Source organism: Moschus berezovskii, chromosome X (genome assembly GCF_049115385.1).
Source record: "Moschus berezovskii isolate FMDL1 chromosome X, NW_MosBer_1.0, whole genome shotgun sequence".
Lineage (NCBI taxonomy): Eukaryota > Metazoa > Chordata > Mammalia > Artiodactyla > Moschidae > Moschus > Moschus berezovskii.
Window position 1 is genome coordinate 97,009,399 of NC_142488.1, and position 24,486 is coordinate 97,033,884.

The window sequence follows — 24,486 nt, forward strand, 5'->3', positions numbered from 1 at the left end:
AAGAGAGTTCGTTTACATAGAGAGGACACCAAAGTAGGAATTCTGTGTCTCCCATTATAATTCCCAGGGCAGCTCCATCTTTATCTGGCTTGTATGTTGGCCCTCTGCATTCAATTCAAAAGAAGGGTGTTCCTGCTGAAGCTCAGAAAATAAGTTGAAGCCACATTTGGCCTGTTTCCTTTTGTTTGTTTGTTTGCTTAATGGGGGACAAACAATACATGCTGTGTTTGGTAAACCATCCAATGGTGCCAGGGAGATCAGGTGGAGATGACTGATAAATCAATCTTTAGTTGAATAAATCCAATCATTAGCTGACTCTAGCCTACTAGCTGATTTCTATCATAAAATTAATAATAACCACTGCTACAACTATGATTACTATGAATACCACTACTTATTATGTGCTTTTACTATGTGCCAGGAGTTGTGCTAAGTACTTTACATATATTATCTCACTGAATCCTTACAACAACTCTGAGAGGAAGTATCATGACTTTTCCCATTTTACAGATGAGGAGACTGGGGTTCAGAGTGGATAAGTAACTAGCCCAAGGTTATACAGCTAGAAGATTGGTAAATTCCACTTTACCTACAAGCAGAAACAGAATGGCCTAAAAGGATTAAAGTGATCAAAGGTCAACTGCCTGGCAGCCTTAATTAAGGAATGAAGTTAAATTTTGACCAATAGATGGCACCAGTGTGTGTTTGGTGGGCTGCCCGAGGCTGTGTCCAAATTAAGGGAAGTCCCAGTGAGGGCTCAGAACTGAAGCAACCTGTCTTAAGTTGAGAGTGGAGGGAAAGAAATATGGGCAGTGTTCTGCTCCTGAATCAGATAATGCTATGCTGTTCTGTCTATAGCTCAGCAAAGACATGGGAAGCCAGCAAGTGAGGGGATGGAGGTGGTTCTACTAAGAACTGCTTTAAAAAGATCTGCAAATCTTTTTCCTTCAACATTTCCTGGGCACCTCTCTTGTGCCAGACAGTGTGCTGTGCAAACAAGTCACGTGGTGATATCAAACATGGCCCCATCTCACTTCAGAGGAAGAGAGGTAGATGCTATGGTAGACGGTTGAGGTACTAAATGATGGGGGCACCCAGCCTGGGCTTGGGAGTCTGGGGAGACTTCTCACAGGAGAGGTGTCTGAGCTAGTCCTGTTGGATGCATGGGAGCTTACCAGACACAAAAGTGAAAAAGCGTTCCAGACAGCATTAAAGCCACAGAGGGATTAGAATCCATGACACATTCAAAGACAGGAAGCATGAGCTTCAAGTGTTGAGAGAGAAGTCTAAAGAGACAAGCAGGAACCAGGCAATTGAACAACCTAGACTATCAAGTTGAGGACTTGATTTGTGAGTGTCTGAGTAGAGAAGCTATAGATTCCCAGGAAGATCTGCGACTTAAAAAACAAAGTCCAACTATTGCTGAGGCAATGATAAACTGTGGTAGGGCTTTGAGCAGGGGGCACATCATGGTCTGATCTAGGCTTCCCAGGGGCACTGGTGGTAAAGAATCCTCCTGCCAATGCAGGAGATGCAGAGACAAGGGTTTGATCCCTGGGTTGAGGAAGATCCCTTAGAGAAGGGCATGGCAACCCACTCCACTATTCTTGCCTGGAGAATCCCATGGACAGAGGAGCCTGGTGGGCTACAGTCCATAGGGTCACACAGAGTCAGACACAACTGAAGCAACTTAGCACACACGCACGCACTTGGAGGATGAATTGCAGCAGGATATGCTGGAGGCAAGAAAATGACTCAGGCTGTTTGGGACAGGGGTGGGCCTGAGGAGCTGAGCTATGGCAGATACAAAGGGACTTGAGAAGGTAACATTGTTAGGACTTGGCTGCCTCTCAAGGTCCCTCCCCACACACAGGCTCATCACCAAGGCTCAGCTGATGCTGCATCTCTCACCTTCCCCCACCTCCAGCTCTGCTTCTGACTTTTAAGCTGCCCTCTGAGGTCCTTTTTGTTTCCTTTCCAAGCTGTCTTTAAGGTTTAATCAAACCTGATTGCACAAGTTGACCAAGAAGGCCTGGCCCCATTTTGGGCCTCCTGTGGTACATCCCTGTGAAGAAAGATCTGTCAATTGACCTCAGGTAGAGCAATGGATTGGCCTTGAGCTGGTTTCTGACCCTCTGCCCATGACTTCAAAACATGGGCAGAGTTCAGTTAAGAAATCAGTCCAGTTCCAGGAAAAAAGGTAAACATCATCTAGTTTATTTTTCTCCTGACTCATCTCATGCCAAAATACAGACCCCAGTAGATAACACCCAAAAGGGAAGAGGTCCTCAAAGCAGACTGATGTTTTAGATGTCCCCTTTCCTTCCTGCAAGGTCCGTCAGAAAGGTACCCCAACTGGTGTTGGTATTGCATCCGTGGAGGTGAAGCCAGAAGTCAGGCTTACCATAAGAAGACAGGACTTCATGGCCACCTGAATGGTTGGGGAGTCAAAGAGCCCTGAAGAGTGACAGTTCTCTGCATAGGCATGCTTCATCCTCATCTGCTCCCTGAGGGGTTCAGAAAGCAAGTTTTCTTTCCCTAGAGTTCTTAGGACCCTCACACTGGCAACACAACAGCAACCCAATAAGAGGACAGAGGGTTGGGCTCACAGACCTGTTGGGTGTAGCCAGGGTGAGCTGGTAACTTGAGGACCCAACTTTCAATCCAGAGAACTGTTCCTGCGGATTCCTGGCTAATCAATGCCCTGAAATGTTGCCAGGCATAATGAACCCCATCAGACTGACTGGTTCAATTGGGACAGGTCATGGGCAGGGAGGGAGAATGAGCTGTGGCCCTGTGTGATGCTGACCCTGGTACCTTCACACACCCTTCTGGCCCCTTTCCATATGCTTCCTCTTGCTCTTCCTCTTCTCTGTCCTCTACTTCCTCCTCCTCCTCGCTGGTTGAGTCCTCATAGAGGTTGATGGTTGCCTGGACAGGGAAGTTCTGCAGTAAAATCTCCCCATCACTGTACAGGTAGTCAAAGGAGCAGGATTTAGGCCAGAAGAGTCTGTGGACAGAGAAGAAATATGGCCCCAACTTAGATAGACTGCCATGTGCAGAGGGATCAGTAGGGCCAAGAAGGAAGCCAGCCCCTAAACTCCTTCTATTTGCAGTAATGGGGTGAGATGGAAAAAGAAGAAAGGGAGCTTTGTAACAGAACCTTCTGGAGTGTTACAAAATGGCTCCAGGCAGGAAAGTCATGCCTGGTGGGCCTATAGCTGTGAAGAGACCCAGGCCTGGCATGTATCAATCCTGAAACTGATCCTACTCCCTACTCCCCACCTCAGAAGGCCTGCAGCCAAGAATTTTCTAGTCCCATGTCCTCCATCTCCTCCATCAGTGAAGGCTTTCTTCACTGATCTCTCCACAGGGGCTCACTCTTAGTGGTCACTGATCATGACTCCAGGGAAGGCAACCTTGGCCAAGTCCCTTAACCTCTCTGAGCTTCCATTTCCTGGTCTGTGAAAGATTGATCATAGCAGTGCCTCCCGCCTCCTGCCTCATAGTGCTGTTGTGAGGATTTAAAAGGCTAATAGATCTACATCAGGCTCTGTGCCTGGTGCCAGAAGTTTACCTGACTGGGTGATGGAACTCAAAGTCAACCTTGGTGACCTTGGCACCTGTTGTCCCACTGGCGGCCTGTCAAAAGCAAAAAGTTAGCATGTGGCTCAAAGTGCATGATCAGATAACTGCCTATTCTGTATCAGGGGTCAGCAACCTGTAGGTAAGAAGATCTAGAAGAGACCTTAGACATCTCTGGGGTTCAGTACCCCCCCATAAGGGGGTCTGTCCTGGTTCTAGTTGAACAACAAGTGGACAGAGTCCGGGGGGTTGTTTGCTTTCCTGTCCCTGTTCTAATACCTGTTTGGAGATGGTCCAGGGGACAGAGTTCTACTGGAGCAGCAAAGATGCGGGGGTGGGGTGGGGGTGGGAAAGAACACCAGGGTTGGGTGCCAGGAGACCATGATTCTAGCATCAGCCCCACTGCACATGCACCGTGGAGCCTGCCCATGTCCCGCTCGTGCTCTGGGGCTCAGCTTTCTGTACAGCTAAATTGCCCCAGAGGCCTCGGCTCCCTGCCTTCCTCCTAGAACTGTTGTGGGAATCAAAAGTGGACAAGGCTGGGAAAGTGCTTTTCCGGGTCTATAGCCCGAGTCGAAGGTCAGAGGTTGGGGGCCCCTCTGAGAAGGGACCAGGTCTGAGTGCCTGCATGTGGTCATGTGTGTGCATGAATACATGGGACAGGGGCTCCAACTCACCAAATCCACACGTTTCCTCACCTGCCTGGGGAGGTCACTTGTAGAGGTCATCCAGGGCCTCCAAAGACAAGCTCCTCTAGGACAAAGAGGAGAGATTAGCTGGTGGAGGAGAAAGAGTCTGGCCTCCCTGAGATAAGAAAAGAGGCCCTCCAAAAACTTGACTTGGATTCCATCTCCTGCAGGAAGACTTTCCTACGGACCCTGAGTCCAGGTCAAGACAGATGGCCCTCCTCTGCTTCAACAATGTTATCACACCTGTTGGATGATTATCTGTTTAGTTACCTTAGAGCTCTTAAGGGCAGATTTATGTTCGATGGTATCTCAATCCCCAACACCTAAGCATAATGCCTGGTACACAGTAGGTGTTTTGGTCAATGTTTAGTGAACGGTTAAACGTTTGGAGGAATGAATGAGGGTTGGGTAGAAACTATCTTGTCCCCTACCTCCTGCCCCCCAAAGTAGAGCTCACAGTTCTGCCCTCTTCCTGGGATGGGGAAAGGGGCCAAATATATTTCTGGGTCCACTGCTTCCTCACTAGACTTCAAAAGGTAAGATAAAAAGCAAATGGAAAGCTTATGGTGAGGTCAGGAAAGAGATAGTCCCTTGGTCATTAGCCTCTTGGCACTTTAAACCTCATTCCCTGCTCTTCAGCCTAGGTCCTGTCCAATCCAGACTTCCTGGTAGTCTCCCCTTTGCCCCTCAGTGGACTGAGTAACTTGGCACATGAGGGCTTGGCTGCTCAGTTTTCAAATCTGGCAATGCCCACTGTCCCCAAGTCTCCTCCTGTTAGAGGGATTAGTGAGGTGAAGAGCCAGCTGAGATATTAGAGTCTGAGCTGTGGAGGGAGCACAGAGAACAGGGGAGCCCTGGACTTCTCATTTCCTTTGTTGTCCCAGGAACCCCACTAAGCTTGAGTTCAACTGACCAAAGGCCAAGTTCCACTTACCGTTCATGTTTATTTACTTCTTGTCCAGAGGAGAGAAGGGGCGATGGGTTTCCCAGGTAGGGCAGTGCCAGGGACCCCTGTGCTAGGGCTGGAGCTGAGGCCAGGGCCAGGGCAGGGATGGCAGCAGCGGGGGCAGGAGGGTCCATCCTTAGGGTGTAAAGGCCAGGCAGGCTGTGGGGGCTGCGGTTCCTCAGAATGTCCTGCACTTTTCTGGCTTTTCCTGGGAGACCTTTTTATAAGGTCTTCCTGGACTCATAAATTATTCAGGGACATGCCAGGATGAGATACCTGGGGAGCAGTGGGGGTGTGTTTGTGAAGATTTAGGAAAAGGGGCTTGGGGAGGGATACCCGTGTTCCTGGGTGTGAAATTTCTCCCAGTTGAATAAACAAGGAGTCAATGGAGGAGGGGTAGGGTTGGGGGGGTTCTTTACCTCCAAGTCAGAAAGGAAAACACAAAAGGGGCAAATTGAACACCATTTGTGCGAATTCCCCAGGTGGTAGCAAGGCCTAAGGGAACAAGGGAAGTGCCTTAGAAACCACAGAAAGTTGTCAGGCGCTGGGGAGAGAGACCAGTAGCAAAGCTGGTTTCCAGTGAGAAGGGACAACTGACTCGGCTGAGGCAAGTGAGACTCACGTTGTTTCAGTTCAAGCCCCAAATAGATTGGCCAGGTGGACCTGATATGGGGTGACCACTATGAAGCATATTCCCTGGGTTAGAGAAAAATGGAGCGCCTGGGTAGGACTGGTCTGGCTACCTGTGGGTTGGACCTCAAGTCTTCTTTCCACGCCCTCCCCTTTACTGGGCAGTACATTTGCAGAAGTGCCAGACTGAATCCCCTCTCCAGCCTCAGCCATCAATGATTTGAGAAGGGAGTGCAGGCAGCATTTGTGGGGGTTTCCAGGTCAGATTGCTGATCTCAAAGCTCAGCTTCCAGTCCAGGGCGCCAGGGTGCTGGGGGAGGTCTACTGAAAGACCTTCTCTGGCCCTGGCGCCTGGATTCCCGGCGCCTCAGTTCCCTCCCTGTAGTGTGAGGGGAGGATGCAAGCCCAGTGGTCCCAAAGGGCCCCGTCAGGCTGAACACTCTGTGACGGGCGGGGCGCCGGGTAAATGGGTACTGACCCCGGGCAAGCCCAGCACCTGGGTCACAATCCTCTCAGCCTCAGCCAGTCTTGTGGGCTTTTGCCAAAAAGTTTGCAGTTACAACTACTGGCATGTTCCTTATGCTTCAGAGGTTTGAAAATATGACTACTGACCTCAGTGTCAAGCACCGGTGCGGGTTTATTTAGCTTCTTGGATATTCATCACAGCCGGGTGTGTAATCGTCAAAAATTAGAAACCACCTCAATGTCCAATGATAGGAAACAAGTTAGATTTATTTAGGGTAAGTCCTTACCGCCCAATACTAAGCAGGCACTCATAATCATGTTCTAGGAAGTATAATTATCAACACAGAAAGTTTAGAAAAAAAGATGCTAAAAGTGTGAGTAATTTGATCCCAGGGCTGTTTTTTTCTCTGTTCACATAACCCCCATTTCCAATTTCAACCCCACTATGTTCTTTGTAGCAAAGGAAAACTGTAAACAAGCCAAATGTCTTACTTTAGAAAGCCAGGCCCCACTGGCGATCCCAAGATCTCGTGAGATTTGCTCCGTGAGGAAACAGGAGCTGGGATTGGCTGGGCTGCGTGGTTTCCGGACACGTAGCTGCTGAGTCACTGCTTCTCTGGCCTCAGCGTTCAGCGGGGACCACGTGGCGAGGCGCGGCCGCACAAACTGCTTGGGTGGACCCGGGTGACTGAGAGGATAGGAAACCAGGGAAACCCGGTGTTTGAGGACCTGAGGCCATTGTGAGCTGAACCAGTGTGGGTGGAAGTCTTCTTCAGCTCCTAGGTGTCATGTTGACCTGACCAGTTCCGGGGAAGCCTGGACCCTCAAAATCTGGAGGACCCCCATCCCTACCTTACCTCTGCTCCCCCGTGGATGGTCTCATGTCTTGCTGTCTGAAGTAATGTGTAAGTGACAGTGTGATTAAAAAAAAAAAGAAAGAAAGCCAGTTAAATAAATCATTGAACAGTTACATTAGCCTCCAATTAAAATAAATAAATTTAAAAAAATTGAAGCATGTAAAGCATTTAAAGCAAATAAAAAAAATAAAGGAGAAAAAACAGTGGGTATATGTATATGTATAACTGATTTGTTTTGCTGTACAGTAGAAGCTAACACAACACTGTAAATCAGCTGTACCCCAATAAATTTTTTTAAATATGAAAAAAAAAAAAAACTGGCATGGTAGAAGATTGGGGAAAGGTTAATATATTGAAGAGTAAAAAAAAGAAGCCTGTACCATATAACTTGGAGGATGATTCTGTTTTGGTAAGAGAAAAAAGAAGTGTAGAATATACAGTATGCAGGGGGGAAAAAAGAGCCTGGTTAGAAGAAAGGAGTAAATTACAATGGTTTCTGGGAATAAGATTATGGTAGACTTTTACTTCCTTCTTTAGGCTTTTCTGAGTTTTCCTGAAAGTTCCACAAGCCCTGATATTGTTTCGGTAATAAAAAGTAAAGGCACAAAATTAAAAAGAAAGAAAGAAATGTTTATCCACAGAGGAGAGAAAACTGCTGGGGAAATGACAGCCATTTTCAAATATCTGAGGATTTGACTGAAATGAGATTACACTTGTTCTGTGTGACTTCAAAGGGCAGGACTGAGGCCCATGGGTAGAAGCTAGAGGGAGACACATTTTGGCTCAGTCGAAGGAAAACTTTGTAACAGCCCAGCTGCCACCTAACCCAGAGACCTGGCACTGTACCGGTTCTCCATAAACAGAGCTTTATTATATGTGGTGAAATGAATGGAGTCTTGGACTGGGCTAAGCCCTCTGTCCCTGAATTGTGTAAGTGCGGGCTGGATCCCGGATCCTGGATCTTGGAGTGGAAAATCTAGAGGGAGGGGGGAGTGGGGGATGGCGAGCAGAGCTGCTGGGAAGCCTGAGTTTCTATCAGTCTCTGAGGGTTCTTGCTAAATTTACCTCCAGGAGATGAAAATGTGCATGTATTGTGCCACTGGCTCAAAGGAGGGGCGAGGCTGAGAGGGAGCCAGGATGAAGAGACTGGGCTGGAAGGAGATGGCACGTGAAGGAGGAAGAAGCAGACCTATTGTCAAACCTGGGGATCTTTTTGACTTCTAGGTGCCCTGAAAACGGTCAGGAGCGGGGAAAGAGAGAAGAGGTAGATATTCCTCTAGAGCCCAGGGCTCATGCACAACCATCCTGAACTTGTGTTCATTTAGCCACAATCTTTACAATCAGGGCCATCCAGCCTCTTCACTCCCCTGAGCTGCAGGCCTGGGGGTTCCCCTCATGCCAGCTCCTGGCATCTTTGTTCTGCTTTGCCAGAACATTCAGAGGGGGCTTGGTGCCTCTTCTGGGCCAGACATTTCTGGACCTTGCCAGGCAAGAGAATGAACTATAAAGAGGGACAGACTCTGCCTCATGGTGCTAACAGCTAGGGAGGGAGACAAGACCTGCATGGGACAGGCTCAATCAATGTCAGTGGGGCCTGGTACCCCCTACCACCCTGGAGCATGTTCCTTTGTCCACTTTTCAACTCTCCCCAGCTCGAGTGTCCCCATTCCCTGGGCCACATTCCAAACTTGCTTCAACTCCTACCACGTTCCTGCCCCGCCCCTCTCCCCACAGAACAACCTCTCCTCCCACTTCCCTGAGAAAACACAGGCTTTGAAGCGTGAATTACCTCAGTGCCCTGCCCCACTCCCCCAAAATTGGCCTGCCTTTCCAACTTCCTTCCCCTCCAGCCCGCCCTTCTCAGGAGACAAGGTGCCCCTCTCGTTAAAGGCTAATCTGTTCACCCGGGCCTTGGCCTCATCCACCCTCCTTCTCTGGGCCCTTCCTCCAGGCATTATGACCCTTCTCTTCAGGAAACTTCAGCTTCTTTATACCAGCTCTTTCTCTCCTGATTATAAAGTACCTGTCTCTATTATCCCCCAGAATTAAGTCCCTCCTTTCCTAAATGTATTCTCTTGCTCTCCTAACTCTCAATATCTTTCCCTCTCTTCTCCTCCCTCCTTTTCTCTCTTTTCTTTCCTTCACCCTCCAATTCATTGAACATAGAGTCTATACTTTTCTCAATTTCCCATTCATACTTTGACCTACCGCAATTTGGCTTTAGCCCCATCCTCTTTGTGAAAGGGCACTGCCAAAGGTCACCAATGACCACCTGAGTGCCAAGTTCAATGATCTCTTTGAACTCTGGGTCGCCAAAGGCACTCTTGGCTAAGTCCTCATTTCTGAGGCTCTCCTTTCTTTCTTGGTCACTATCTGCTGGTTTTCCCTCCTACTTCTGGAACCAACCCCTGTGTATCTTTGCTGACTTTTCTTCTGCTCAGTCCTCAAATATGTAGCTGTCAATTACAATCCACAAACGAAGCTGATACACAGTAATGTTTTCAATGGGTCATGGTAAAATGGGAAAAACATCAAAAGTAGAGTTTTTCAATAATCTCAATGTATCTAATTATAAACGATTGTCCTTTATTCTGACATTCTGCCTTTTTAAAACTTTTTGGTGGCAAAATATTCTCTTTCCTGAAATGGTGGCAATGGCAGATATTAATTTATTTCTTTAAAGTCCCTATTTGTCAAGATAGAAATGTCCAGTCCCATTAATGTGTTATTCAATGAATGAAAAATTGAGACATATTTCCAGCCTGAAATGTTCCTGATAGGTGTCTCAAACCTGTTCCAAAACTGAACTGATTTTGTTCCCACCAACCTCCTCTGTACCTGCCTCATAACCAGTATCATATTGGCCCAGTCACTCAAGCTAAAAGCCTCAGCCGCCAAGTCCTACTGATTTTGGGCTTGAGAAAATGAGAAAACCATTTCTCATGTTTGTCTTCTCTGTGCTCCCCATTCTCCTGGTTGTTTCTGCAATTACAGTCTCATCCATCCTCTCTCACATGGATGCTGGAAGCAGCTTCCAGATAGATTCCCCCATTCTTGACTTGGTCTTTTCAATCATCCTCCTCCCAGCTCATCCTGTGGTCTTTCTATAGCATGGGATGAACTTTGCTCCTTCTGGGCTTAAACACTTACAGTGATTCCCAGTTGCCTATGGGAAGTGTCCAATCTCTTTTGTGTGGCAGTTGAAGCCCTTTGCTGCCTAAGCCCAGCCTTCCTCTCCAGCCTTCTGCCTCCAAGGCCCTCCATGCACCCTCCACTGCAGCTCCGCTTTAGAGACCTCCACTTTATAAACAGGCCATGCCTTTCACCTGTAATCTTTTCATGGTTTAGAGCCTCTGAAGGTCTCAGTCCCATCCCGTATAGGGTTAATCACAGGGAACACTGTGGTCACAACCAGTGGCAGAGCTTAAAATTGATTTAGTGGGTTGCAGCCAGCATTTAACAAATTGAATGAACAGCAAATGGAAGAGTGAAACACATGGGGTAAGTGTATATATTGTTCTGTGAAGCTTTTGTTTTAGTCATATATCTCTAGATCTAGATTGAAAGATATATAAATGCATGTCCTGGTTTATCCCATAAAAAGCATTTCCTACTGTGGGTCCCAGTCATAAAATTTGACCACACTTGAGGGACTAGATTGGAGCAGGAAATGGCAACCCACTCCAGTATTCTTACCTGGAGAATTCCATGGACAGAGGAGCCTGGGGAGCTATGGTCCATGGGGTCGCAAAGAGTTGTACATGACTGAGCAACTAAGCACAGCACGTGTGTGTGTGTGTGTGTGTGTGTGTGTGTGTGTGTGTATTGCTTGCTGATGCCTGTCTTCTGAGATGAGCACGACTAAGCAGGCATGCAAGGGACTATATGTTATTCTGGGACTCATAATTAGCACTGTTCATGTCAGAGTCCTTGCTTTCACTGGGGAGTGTAATAGAGGTCAGGAGAACAGGTGGTGCCAGGGAGGCCTCATGGAAGAGGGATGATTGAGCAGGGTGGGGCTTACGTGGGCAGACAGAAGAGGGAATGTAATCCTGGCACAGGAGTGGATAGTAACAGGACAGAACATTTGTTAAACATTTATGTAGCAGGCACTGTTCTAAGCATTTTGCATGGATTAACTGGTCTCACAAACAACCTTGTGAAGAAAATGCTATTTCCAGCCTCATTTATTGGTGAGATTAACACATTATTGACCAGGGGTTGGGGGGGTATTGCAGAAACTGATGGCTGTGGCATTGAAACGTCTCTGGTCAATAACATGTTAAGGTGCTTGCCTAAGGTCACATCCCAGCTTCCCTGGTGGCTCAGTGGTAAAGAATCTGACTGTGCACACAGGAGACGTCGGTTTGACCCCTGGGTAGGGAAGATCCCCTGGAGGAGGGCATGGCAACTCACTCCAGTAGTCTTGCCTGGAGAATCCCATAGACAGAGAAGCCTGGTGGGCTACAAGTCCATGGGGTGGCAAAGAGTCAGACACAACTGTGCAACTAAACAACAACGAGGTCATAGAACCAAAAGTGACTAGCCTGAACTTTGAACTCAGGTGGTCTCTGTTCTCTTAGCCTCTGAGCTACCCGCCCTGGAAAGGGGGCCAGGCAGAGTAAAGGGAGAGTCTAGGCCAGCAGGAAACTAGAGGAGGACTTAGAATGCCAGGTAGAAAAGTCCAGAAAAGGCTCTGCTCTCACCTCGGGAAAGGAGATGTTACTTGTTCCCTCTAGCCTTTGCTTCTTGGCCCAGGGTCCCTGGGGTCGCGGACAGGAGGCCTAGAAACCAGAATGCGGGCCTCATGGAGGCGAGAAGCAAGACAGCCTCTGCTCTGAGAGAGGAGGGATGGGGCGATTCTCTTCCCACCCAAGCCTGTCCCCAGAGCAAAACTAGCAAATGGCGCCTGGGGCCTCTGCCCTCAAGTCCAAATGTCCCAAATGTGCCAAGCCTTGGACCCAGCCCCTTGGGTGCCTGGGATGTGGGTCCCCTCTGGAGAACAGTTTGTTGCCAGGTCAGCTCTCCTCCTACACTTTTTTCCCTCTTGGCCGCCATCCAGTCCACGGCCTGTGGCCCATGTGGTGCTGGGCTCTCTGGGCAGAGCCCCTCGCAGCTCCCCATTTGCTCCTCATTTGGATGGCAGGGGCTTAGAAAAACAGAGCACTGAGGAAGCAGAAGGGTGGGAGGGAGGGTGCCTGGGAACGTCACTCCCTCCTCTATTCAATCTGTTCAGCCCTGGCTCCTCTGGCCAGCCTCCTTTCCCAGCCTGGCCTGGGAAGATGCAGTGATGCCGAATTGTCAGTAGTACTGAATTCTCAGTAGTGCATTCTCTTCTCTTTTCTTTTTAGTCTTGGCATCCTGCAGATCCTGCCTAGGTAAATAACACATACTGGCAACCAGCGGCAGATATCTTCTTGGGAGGTGGGTCCTGACAAACTAGCAAGAATAATCACCACCACCACAAGAATGTTCTGTTCTGTGCTCAGTTGTGTCTGACTCTTTGTGACCCTGTGGCTTATAGCCCACCAGGCTCCTCTGTCCATGGGACTCTCCCAGCAAGAATATTGGAGTGGTTTGCCATTTCCTTTTCCAGGGAATCTTCCCCACTCAGAGAACGAACCTGCATCTCCTGCATTGCAGGATTCTTTACTGCTGAGCCACTGAGTAGGTAACATGCATGGAGCACTTCCTGTGAAGAAGGGAATGGCAACCCACTCCTGTATTCTTGCCTGGAGAATTCCATAGGCATGGGAGCCTGGTGGGCTACAGTCCATAGGGTCCCAAAAGTTGGACATGACTGAGCAAATAACACTACTACTGTGGAGCACTTGTGATGTGCCAGGCACTGTGCTAAGCACTTTCTGTTCTGTTCTGTTCCGTCGCTCAGTCGTGTCCGACTCTATGCGACCCCGTGGACTGTAGCCTACCAGGCTTCTCCATCCATGGGATTCTCCAGGCAAGAATACTGGAGTGGGTTACCGTTTCCTTCTCCAGGGGATCTTCCCGACCCAGGGATCGAACCCGGGTCTCCCACATTGGAGGCAGAAGCTTTAACCTCTGAGCCACCAGGGAACTTTATTGCTTTACTATTTCATTTGCTCCTACGGAAATCTTAGGAGGTGGATACTATGATTCCTCCCATTTAAAGACATGCAGGAAACCAGCACAGAAGATTGCTGCTGCTGCTGCTAAGTCACCTCAGTCGTGTCTGACTCTGTGTGACCCCATAGACGGCAGCCCACCAGGCTCCCCCGTCCCTGGGATTCTCCAGGCAAGAACACTGGAGTGGGTTGCCATTTCCTTCTCCAATGTGTGAAAGTGAAAAGTGAAAGTGAAGTTGCTCAGTCGTGTCTGACCCTTAGCGACCCCACGGACTACAGCCTACCAGGCTCCTCCATCCATGGGATTTTCTAGGCAAGAGTACTGGAGTGGCTTGCCATTGCCTTCTCTGACAGAAGATTGAGTGACTTAGCAAATAGCTAATGAGGAAAAGATCTGAGATTGAGATTTAAGTCTGTTTTGTTTCAGTGCTGTCTGAGACTTTAGAATCCATCCTGTGTAGGGTATGGTCCTTGTGACAATTGCCCTGGGTGCCCCACTTTGAGGCCCCTGTGCTGCTATGGAGTTAAGCAGATGGCAGAAGGGGCCAATGGAGGTGGGTAACTGGTGCCACAAGCCAAATACAACTCCACCATGGCCATCACCAGTGCTCTGAGACTCGACATGACCCATCAACGGCACTACTTCTTGACTAGGAAATGGGGACCACCACAAGTGCTGTCATTACTCGCTTCATACTGTAGCTCTGTACTCAGCCTTCAGTAGCCATTGTTATAGAATGGTTTGGTTACCACTCTAGTTCAGGGCCTTATCCTCTAATGTCAGTATTTTTGCAGTAGACCTTAAAGTGGAAAAGTTTGGGTTTTAGAGTTAGATCAATTTAGTGTGTGTCCCAGCTCTAGCACTTAGCTGTTTGGCCTGGGGCAAATAACTTTTCATATCTCAGTTTCCCCATCTGTGAAATGAGATAATAATGGTGCCTATCTCACAGGGTTGTAGTGAAGGCTGAATGAAAGAATGTGTTGATTGTTCAACCTGACACATATTTTTTTTTTTCAGTCACTCAGTCATGTCTGACTCTTTGCGACCCCATGAATCACAGCACGCCAGGCATCCCTGTCCATCACCAACTCCCAGAGTTCACTCAAACTCATGTCCATCGAGTCAGTGATGCCATCCAGCCATCTCATTCTCTGTCATCCCCTTCTCCTCCTTCCCCCAATCCCTCCCAGCATCAGAGTCTTTTCCAGTGAGTCAACTCATCACATGAGGTGGCCAAAGTATTGGAGTTTCAGCTTTAGCATCAGTCCTTCCAATGAACACCCAGGATTGATCTCCTTTAGAATGGACTGGTTGGATCTCCTTGCAGTTAGGACCCAGTATATGTTGGCTGTAATCAGTTATTGTAATTATTCTGTTTTTCTCCTCATCACTAGTTATTCAGAACATTGGCTTCAGAAGCAGGCCTGGGTTGGAATCCCTCCTCTGTGGTTTACCATCTAGTTTGTCTTGGGTAAATTAACCCATCTCTCTGAGCCTCAACTTCCTGGAGATGAAAACAATAGTGCCCATCTCACAGGGCTGGAGTGAGGATGGAATGAAATAGCATAGGCAAACTGGTATTAATTCTTTTTCTCCCACACACTTTTAGGTGTTTTCTGCACACACAGCCAGATTCAGCTTTCTAAAACACACCTTCCAGGCTGCTCATATATTTGCACTGGCAACCCATGACCAGATAAGTCAGGCATTCACAATTTCCCCTGTAACTTCAGCCTCACTTCCAATTCCACCCAGTTCCTCCTCTCACTTCCAGCAGGCTTGTTACTACACTGGCCCTACACGTGGCCATCTCTACTCCTGCCTGCCTATGTCTGGAATGCCTTCTCTCTTCCCCATGTCTCATATTCTACTTCTCCCTGCCCCTTTAACCCATAGTTACATGCCAATATCCACCTACGTCCATGGCTTTATCATCTAAGCTCCCTTCTCAGATGTGAAGCAAGGCATCTTATTGAAGTGATCAGGGGAGGGGCTGTGTCATTGTCATCTCCCCACACCCCTTATCAGCACCTGGCACAAGACTGGATACACAGAGGGCACTCATTCCATGTGACTGGGAAGCCATGCAACACAGGGTAATTGGTCTGAGAAGACTAATTTTAGTCAGTACAGCAGAGCCTTAGGGGCTCTATAGTAGGGGGACAAACAGTCATGACAGGTGCACAGGCCAGGTTGGATTTCTCTGTTTGTATTTTGGCCTTGTAAGACAGAGTATCCATGATCCCAGGATGGGGGAGTTTAGAGGGTAGCTGTTGACTTGGTTGGGGCAGCTCAGGAGCAAGGCAGGTCAGAAGTAAAAGGAGCACAGCAGAGGTCCTTGGAGGGAAGGAATCTAGAAATTCTCTCCACCTTATCTCCAGTTGTCTCCTCTATTGACAGAACATTTCTAAGCATGTTTAAAGTCTCACCTCCACCCTCCTTCTTTCCCTCTCCTCTAGCCTCAGCCTAGACCAGCAGGCCTAAAAGTGTGATCCAAAGACATCTGGGGGCTCCTAAGATTCTATCAAGGGGTTCAGTCAAAGCTGCTTGCTTGGTAATACTGAGATATTATTTGCCATTTTCATTGTGTTGACATTTGCACTGATGGAACAGAAGCAATAGTGGGTCAAAGTACACAAGCATGGAGCAAGGCAGTGGTGCTAAACTGCATTCATGTTATTCTTCATCATCAATATACTCCTGGTAGAAGAAATGTGAGTTTCACTTAAGAATGTTCTGGGGGACTTCCCTGGCAGTCCAGTGGTTAAGACTCTGCCTTCCAATGCAGGGGTTGAGTTTGATCACAGCATAGGGACTTAAGATCCTGCATGCCACAAGGTCTGACCAAAAAGGTAAAAAAAGCTTTGATTGAACAGTGAAATTTCATTTTTGTTATAATAAATCTCAATCCTTTGAGTATATTTTGTTTTTAACAGTTTGTATGACAAATAGGAAGGATATCTAAGGCACTTCTACTTCATACTGCAGTATGATGTTGGCATGAGGAAAAGCATTTGCTTGATTGAATTGCAAGCTAAACTAGCCAGTTTTTCATGGAACTTTTTTTTAACTTGAAAGAACAATTGACAGGAAAACTATGGTTATTTAGACTTCAGTATTTGGCCAACTTTTGTTGAAAATGAATCAAGTGATCCTGTCATTTCAAGGGAAATAACTGATAGTATCTGTTGTCAATGATAAACTCTAAGCTTTCAAATAAGAAGACAAATTTTGGAAAACCTGTAACTGTTACTGTAAGCTCGAGAATTTCTCAATACCCTAAAGACATTTTTGATAAGATTAATAGTTATAGTAATGAATGTGAGTGTTTATATTTTATAATCACAAAATGAGTCAACAATTGGAAGATCTGTATAACCAGGTGAGTCATTTTCCAAATGACTAACGTATGATGTTACAAAATCATGGATAATAGATCCATTCAAAGTGCAAGCTAGGCCAATGGATTTTAATGTAACAGAGTACAAAAGGTTCATTGATATGGTTTCAGATTCAACAGTGCCAATAAACGTTAAGAAATTACCACTTGTGAGGTTTAGGTATAGCATCAAAGAAGAATATTCACAGTGTATTAGTTTTCTATTGCTACCATAACAAGATACCACAAACTTAACAACTTAATATGATAACCATTTATTATTTCACACTTCTGTAGGTCAGAAGTCCAGGGGGTTTCACCTGAGTTCTCTGCTTAGCCAAATTGTCAGCTGGGCTGGATTTTTAGCTAGAAGCTCTCGGGGGGAAATTTCTGCTTCCAAGTTCACTCAGAACATTAGAAAAGTTTAGTTCCTTCAGGTTGTAGGTTTGAGGTCCTTGTTGCCTTGCTGGCTTGTCATCTAAAAGCCACTCTCTGCTCCCAGAGGCTGCTCACATTTCCTCTCATGTGGCCCCTTCCATGTTCAAACCATCAATGGCACGTTGTCATGCTTCCAATCTCTTTTCCTCCTCTGCCCCTAACTAGAGAAAGCAATCTGCTTTTAAAGGATTCTTATGATTAGATGAGTCCCACTGAGAATCTCTCTTTGCCAAATAACTAACATAATCAGGGGAGTGATAAACATCATTAACACCCACTCTCAAAGGAGAGGACATTTATACACAGGTGAGGGTCATTTTGGGGATCATTCTTAGAATTCTACCTAAAAACTATTAAATAACTCCTTTCTCTAACTACATATCTTTGTGAGGCTATATTCTCCTCATATACTTTAACCAAAACAACATATTGCAACAGACTGAATGCAAAAGCAGGTATGAGAATCCAGCTGTTTTTTATACCATTGGATATTAAAGAGATTTGGAAAAATGTAGTACGATGCCAGTTTTCTTGCTAATGTTTTTGTTCTGGAAAACAGTAATTTTTCATTAAATCAGTTCAGTTCAGTCACTCAGTCGTGTCCGACTCTTTTCGACCCCGTGGATTGCAGCACGCCAGGCCTCCCTGTCCATCACCAACTCCCGGAGTTCACTCAAACTCATGTCCATTGAGTCGGTGATGCCATCCAACTATCTCATCCTCTGTCATCCCCTACTCCTCCTGCCTTCAATCTTTCCCAACATCAGGGTCTTTTCCAATGAATCAGTTTTTTGCATCAGGTGGCCAAAATATTAGAGTTTCAGCTTAAGCATCAGTCCTTCCAATGAACACCCAGGACTGATTTCCTTTAGGATGAACTGGTTGGATCTCCTTGCAGTCCAAGGGACTCTCAAGAATCTTCTCCAACACCACAGTTCAAAAGCATCAATTCTTTGATGCTCAGCTTTCTTTATAGTCCAACTCTCACATCCATACATGACTACTGGAAAAACCATAGCTTTGACTAGATGGACCTTTGTTGGTAAAGTCAAGTCTCTGCTTTTTAATATGCTGTCTAGGTTGGTCATAACTTTTCTTCCAAGGAGTAAGCATTTTTTAATTTCATGGCTGCAATCACCATCTGCAAAGATTTTGGAGCCCAAAAAAAATAAAGCCTCTCACTGTTTCCATTGCTTCTCCATCTATTTGCCATGAAGTGGTGGGACCGGATGCCATGATCTTAGTTTTCTGAATGTTGAGTTTTAAGCCAACTTTTTCACTCTCCTCTTTCACTTTCATCAAAAGTCTCTTTCGTTCTTCGCTTTCTTCCATCAGGGTGGTGTCATCTGCATATCTGAGGTTATTGATATTTCTCCAAGCAATCTTAATTCTAGCTTGTGTTTCATCCAGCCCAGTGTTTCTCATGATGTACTCTGCATATAAGTTAAATAAGCAGGGTGACAATATACAGCCTTGATGTACTCCTTTCCTGATTTATTAAATATATGTTAACATGCAATAGCTTTATTATTGTGATTTTGAATTAAAAAGAGTTTTAAAATGTATCCATTTTAATTTCTATTGTGTTAAATATCAAATTATATAACCCATTAGAAGTAAAGCCTTTTTGGAGTCTTTAATAATTTTTTTCAAACTTTAAACTTTTTATTTTGTATTGGGGTAAGGCTGATTAACAATGTTGTGGTAGTTTAAGATGAACATAAAAGGGACTCAGCCGTACATATACATGTATCCATTCTCCCTCAAACTCCTCTCCCATCTAGGCTGGCACGTAACATGGAATCTGTAATAGTTTTTTAGCTAGTACTTTTTATTTATTTATTGTTAAATTGGCATATATGTCATTCTATATTGTGTGACCAAATGTGAAAATATACTTAAAATTCATTCTTTTGGGTGTATAGTTCCATGAATTGTAGACTTATACAACAATCTTTACAGTTACAACATCCAAAACAATTCCCTGTGCCACATCATTGAAGTCAACCTCTGTCCCTACTCCCAGTCCCAGGCAACCACTAATCTGTTCTCCATTCCAATAGCCTTGTTATTTGAAGAATGTCATATAAATGGAATCACACAGTAAGAGACCTTTTGAATATAGCTTCTTTCACTCAGCATAATACATTTGAGCTTCATGCATGTGGTTGCCTGTATCAACGGTATTAACACATCCTTTTTATTGCTGAGTAGTATTCTGTTGTGGGGTTCCCAGGTGGCACAATGGTAAAGAATCTGCCTGCCAATGCAGGAGATGCTGGAGACGCAGGTTCAATCCCTGGGTTGGGAAGATCCCCTGGAGGAAGAAATGGCAACTCACTCCAGTATTCTTGCCTGGAAAATTCCACGGACAGAGGAGCCTGGCAGGCTACAGTTGGGGGGGGGGTCACAAAGAATCAGACTCGACTAAGAATACAGACACATACACAGAGTATTCCATTGTACAGATATGCCATAGTTTATTTATCCATTCAGTAGCTGAAAGACATTGAGTTGTTTCCTAAAGAGTTTTTAAAACTTTAAAGTGGTCTTATATGTGGAATCAAAAAATAAATTATGCAAATGAATTTACTTACAAAACATAAATGGATTATCTAAGGAGAACAGACTTATGGATGCCACAGGGAAGGATGGGGAAAAGGGATAGTTAGGGAGTTTGGGATGGATATGTGTGAATGTGCTTAGTCACTCAGTCATGTCCAACTGTTTGTGATACCATGGACTGTAACGTGCCAGGCTCCTCTGTCCATGGGATTCTCCAAGCAAGAATACTGGAGTAGGTTGCCATTTCCTTCTCCAGGGGATCTTCACGACCCAGGAATCAAACCTGGGTCTCCTGCATTGCAGGCAGATCCCTGGGTCAGGAATATCCCCTGGAGAAGGGAATGGCTACCCACTCCAGTATTCTTGCCTGGATAATCCCCATGGACAGAGGAGCCTGGCATGCTACAGTCCATGGGATCGCAGACAGTCAGACACGACTGAAGCGACTAGCACACATAAACACACGCATGCACATCAGTATATAAGGGTCTGGATTTCAAAGGGGATAGGATTGGAAGGATTTAAAGATCAGATGCAATGGGCTGTGGAGGGTCAGAGAGAGAGAAAAGAGTGAGATTAACTCTGAGGTTTCTGGCTTAAACAGCTAGCTTTTTCAAAAGGAGAAAACTGAGGGAGGATTGGTTTTAGTTCAAAGACAATCCAGGATACAGTTTTGAACATGCTGATTTTGAGATGCTTTTGAGGTATTTGAATGGAGATGTTTCCAGTGGCATGGGCTTCCCAGGTGGTGTTAGTGGTAAAGAACCCACCTGCCAATGCTGGAGACACAAGAGACCTGGGTCTGATCCCTGGGTGGGGAAGATCCCCTGGAGAAGAGAATGGCTACCCACTCCAGTATTGTTGCCTGGAGAATCCCCATGGACTGAGGAACCTGGCAGGCTACAGTTCATGAAATTGCAAAGAGTCAGACACTACTGAAGCAACTTAGCACACAAACACAGATACACATCAGTATATAAGGGGTCTGGATTTCAGAAAAGTCTGGGCTAAAAATGATGATTGGAAGTCATGAGACTATAGAGGGTCATCGAAACTATAAGAGATAAATGAGACTTCCAAGAGTGGAGATGCAGAGTGAGAGGGGAAGAAGTCCTAGGTCAGGCTCCTGAGAAACACATATATAAGGGAGGAGGAATCAATGAAGATGTAGCCAGAGATATAGGAGGAGTATCAGGGGAAAGTTATATTACAGAGACCAGGAGAAGAAAACATTTCACGAAGGGCAAAGTTATTGGGGACATTGAATTCTGCATGGAAGTTAAGAAGTTAAGAATTGAGATGTGGCCTTTGGATTTGATGACTTTAGGGGTCATTCATGAACTTGATGAGAATTTCTTGGTTTGGCGTGTGTCTGACCCTCTCTGCAATCAGCCCTGATTCCTCCCATGGTCTTTTCATACCGCCCCCTTTGTCCGTAGATCCTCTCTTTAAAAAAAAAAATTTATTTATTTGGCTGGGTCTTAGTTGTGGCACAGTTGCAACTCATCTCACACGCTAGTAAAGTCATGCTCAAAATTCTCCAAGCCAGGCTTCAGCAGTACGTGAACTGTGAACTTCCAGATGTTCTAGCAGGTTTTAGAAAAGGCAGAGGAACCAGAGATCAAATTGCCAACATCCACTGGATCATGGAGAAAGCAAGAGAGTTCCAGAAAAACATCTATTTCTGCTTCATTTTCTATGCCAAAGCCTTTGACTGTGTGCATCACAATAAACTGTGGAAAATTCTGAAAGAGATGGGAATACCAGACCACCTGACCTGCCTCTTGAGAAACCTGTATGCAGGTCAGGAAGCAACAGTTAGAACTGGACATGGAACAACAGACTGGTTCCAAATAGGAAAAGGAGTACGTCAAGGCTGTATATTGTCACCCTGCTTATTTAACTTCTATGCAGAGTACATCATGAGGAATGCTGGGCTGGAAGAAGCACAGGCTGGAATCAAGATTGCCAGGAGAAATATCAATAACCTCAGATATGCAGATGACACCACCCTTATGGCAGAAAGTGAAGAAGAACTAAAAAGCCTCTTGATGAAAGTGAAAGAGGAGAGTGAAAAGGTTGGCTTCAGGCTCAACATTCAGAAAACAAAGATCATGGCATCTGGTCCCATCACTTCATGGGAAATAGATGGGGAAACAGTGTCAGACTTTATTTTTTTGGGCTCCAAAATCACTGCAGATGCTGATTGCAGCCAGGAAATTAAAAGACGCTTACTCCTTGGAAGGAAAGTTATGACCAACCTAGATAGCATATTAAAAAGCAGAGACATTACTTTGCCAACATAGGTCCATCTAGTCAAGGCTATGGTTTTTCCCGTGGTCATGTATGGATGTGAAAGTTGGACTGTGAAGAAAGCTGATCACCGAAGAATTGATGCTTTTGAACTGTGGTGCTGGAGAAGACTCTTGAGAGTCCCTTGGACTGCAAGGAGATCCAACCAGTCCATTCTAAAGGAGATCATTCCTGGGTGTTCATTGGAAGGACTGATGCTAAAGCTGAAACTCCAATACTTTGGCCACCTCATGCGACGAGTTGACTCACTGGAAAAGACTCTGATGCTGGGAGGGATTGGGGGCAGGAGGAGAAGGGGACGACAGAGAATGTAATGGCTGGATATCATCACCGACTCGATGAACATAAGTTTGAGTGAACTCTGGGAGTTGGTGATGGACAGGGAGGCCTGGCGTGCTGTGATTCATGGGGTCGCAAAGAGTCGGACACGACTGAGTGACTGAACTGAACTGAACTGGTTGTGGCATGTGGGATCTTAGTTCCCTAACAAGAGATTGAGCCTGAGTTCCCTGCACTGGAAGGTGGATTGTCAAGCACTGGGCTACCAGGGAAGTCCCCCTAGCATCTTTTTTTATTTCTCGTTCAGCTGCTAAATTGTGTCTGATTATTTGTGATCCCCTGGAATGGAGCACGCCACTCTTCTCTATCTTTTAGTATCTCCCAGAGTTTGCTCAAACTCATGTCCATTGAATTTGTGATGCTATCCAACCATTTCATCCTCAGCCACCCACTGCTCCTGCCCTCAATCTTTCCCAGCATGAGGGTCTTTTCCAGTGAGTTGGCTCTTTGCCTCACATGGCCAAAGTATTAGAGCTTCAGTTTCACCACCAGTCCTTCTAATGAATATTCAGGACTGATTGCCTTTAGGATTGACTGGTTTGATCTCCTTGCAGTCCAGGGGACTCTCAAGAGTCTTTTTCAACACCACAGTTCGAAAGCATCAATTCTTTGGCACTCAGCCTTCTGTATAGTCCAACTGTCACATCCGTACATGACTACTGGAAAAACCATAGCTTTAACTGTATAGTCCAACTGTCACATCCGTACATGACTACTGGAAAAACCATAGCTTTAACTAGACAGACCTTTGTTGGCAAAATGATGTCTCTGCTTTTTAATACGCTGTCTAGGTTTGTCATCATTTTTCTCCTTCTAGACTCCTCTTTTTATAGCACCATCTCCTCCCTCTCCCTCAAAACCTCACTTTATACAGATCTCTCTTAGATTTTCTTTCTCAAAGTCTCCACTCCTGCCTCTTCTCCTGCTCTCTTCCCTAAGCCATCTCTTCCCAGATCTAATTTTCCTCCCTTTATTCTCTCACCACGGACTCCTCTCCTTCAACAGATATTGCTCTTCTCAGACTGCTCTTCTTTTTCCTTTCAGACTCTTCTCTGTTCCCCTACTTACTAGGCTCCCTGGATCTCAACAGGTGTCCTAACACTGACAAATCAGAGCTTGGCACGATTCCATCAGGATCTGACAGTGCCGACCTGGAGGAAATGCAGCATTAGAACTTAGTCCTTGAGTGGTTGCCAATCTGCTAACCACATCCTGCCCTCATCCGCCTTGGCACTTGCCCCTAAGCTTCTGCCTTTTCCTCTCCTCAGTTGCATAGAATCACTGTGAGCTGATAAGTTGCCCTTCTACTACAAATTCTATTGCACTTCAACCAGCATTTTCTACATATCAAAATGTCTTCCTCTAGGTAAGCTTCTCAAGCAGACTTGAGAAATCAGCAGGAGAAAGATAGGAAGACTTGCCCCAGGTCACACAGCTGGGTAAAGGATTAGCACGTTCTCCCTCCTACCTCTTCGGTCTTGCTTGCTTTCATGCCCACAGGCCTCCTCAGGCCTGCGCTCAGGTATGGCTGCCCTTTTAGCTTGTCCCAGCCTGCCATGGGGTAGCCCCCTGGAGAGTCCCTGGCTCGGGAACATCGTCTGGGGGTCAGTACCCCATTTGCACCTGGAAGAGAGTTATAGTCCACCTTTGGAAGAAAGCTGGTTTCTGATTTGCTTTGTTGAATTCACATTAGGCAGCAAATCTCTTTGCTTTGATATTGCTTCCAAAATGGAGTCGAGAGTGATGATTAAGAGTCAGGCTCCAGGGTGGGCTCTTAATGCCCATACGTGGTTCTGCTCTGCAGTAACTTAGTCAGATGATGTACATGAAACCCTGAGCACAGTGCCTGACACCTTGAAAGTGTTCAGTGAATAGTGGCCATTGGCCTTACCATTTTTACTAAGGAATTCTTGGTAGGGAGTCAGTGTGATGCACTGGCAAGTTTACTGAACCAGACATCGAGAGCCTTAGATTCCAGGTCTAACTATTACTGCTCAGCTTGAGTTTCTGGGTGAGTCATGCACTTCATCTCAGTGGGCCCAGGGTTTCTCATCTGGAAATATTAATAGCTGCCCTACTTCTGTAATATGGTATATAAGCCTTTAAAGCATTCATAATCTTTGACCTAGCAATTCTATTCCTAGGAAATTGTTAGTATTACATGCAAAGATGCTA

At 46.0% G+C, this 24,486-nt stretch overlaps 2 protein-coding genes across 3 annotated transcripts in view; one reads left to right on the forward strand and one right to left on the reverse strand.

Annotated features, from left to right (window-relative positions):
* The window catches only part of TBC1D8B (TBC1 domain family member 8B), a 137,210-nt gene that overhangs the window by 101,164 nt on the left and 11,560 nt on the right, over window positions 1-24,486 (forward strand). The window lies entirely within an intron of this gene.
* Window positions 2,749-5,354, reverse strand: RIPPLY1 (ripply transcriptional repressor 1). 2 transcript variants are annotated; one of them, XM_088834129.1, is made up of 4 exons: window positions 5,209-5,354; window positions 4,284-4,338; window positions 3,578-3,642; window positions 2,749-3,010 (listed from the first exon to the last, which is right to left on the reverse strand). In XM_088834129.1, the coding sequence occupies exons 1-4, from the start codon at window positions 5,352-5,354 to the stop codon at window positions 2,749-2,751; spliced, it is 528 nt and encodes a 175-aa protein (XP_088690255.1). The 2 variants fall into 2 exon arrangements, with proteins under 2 accessions (XP_088690255.1, XP_055293610.2); XM_055437635.2 differs by having other exon boundaries at window positions 4,263-4,338.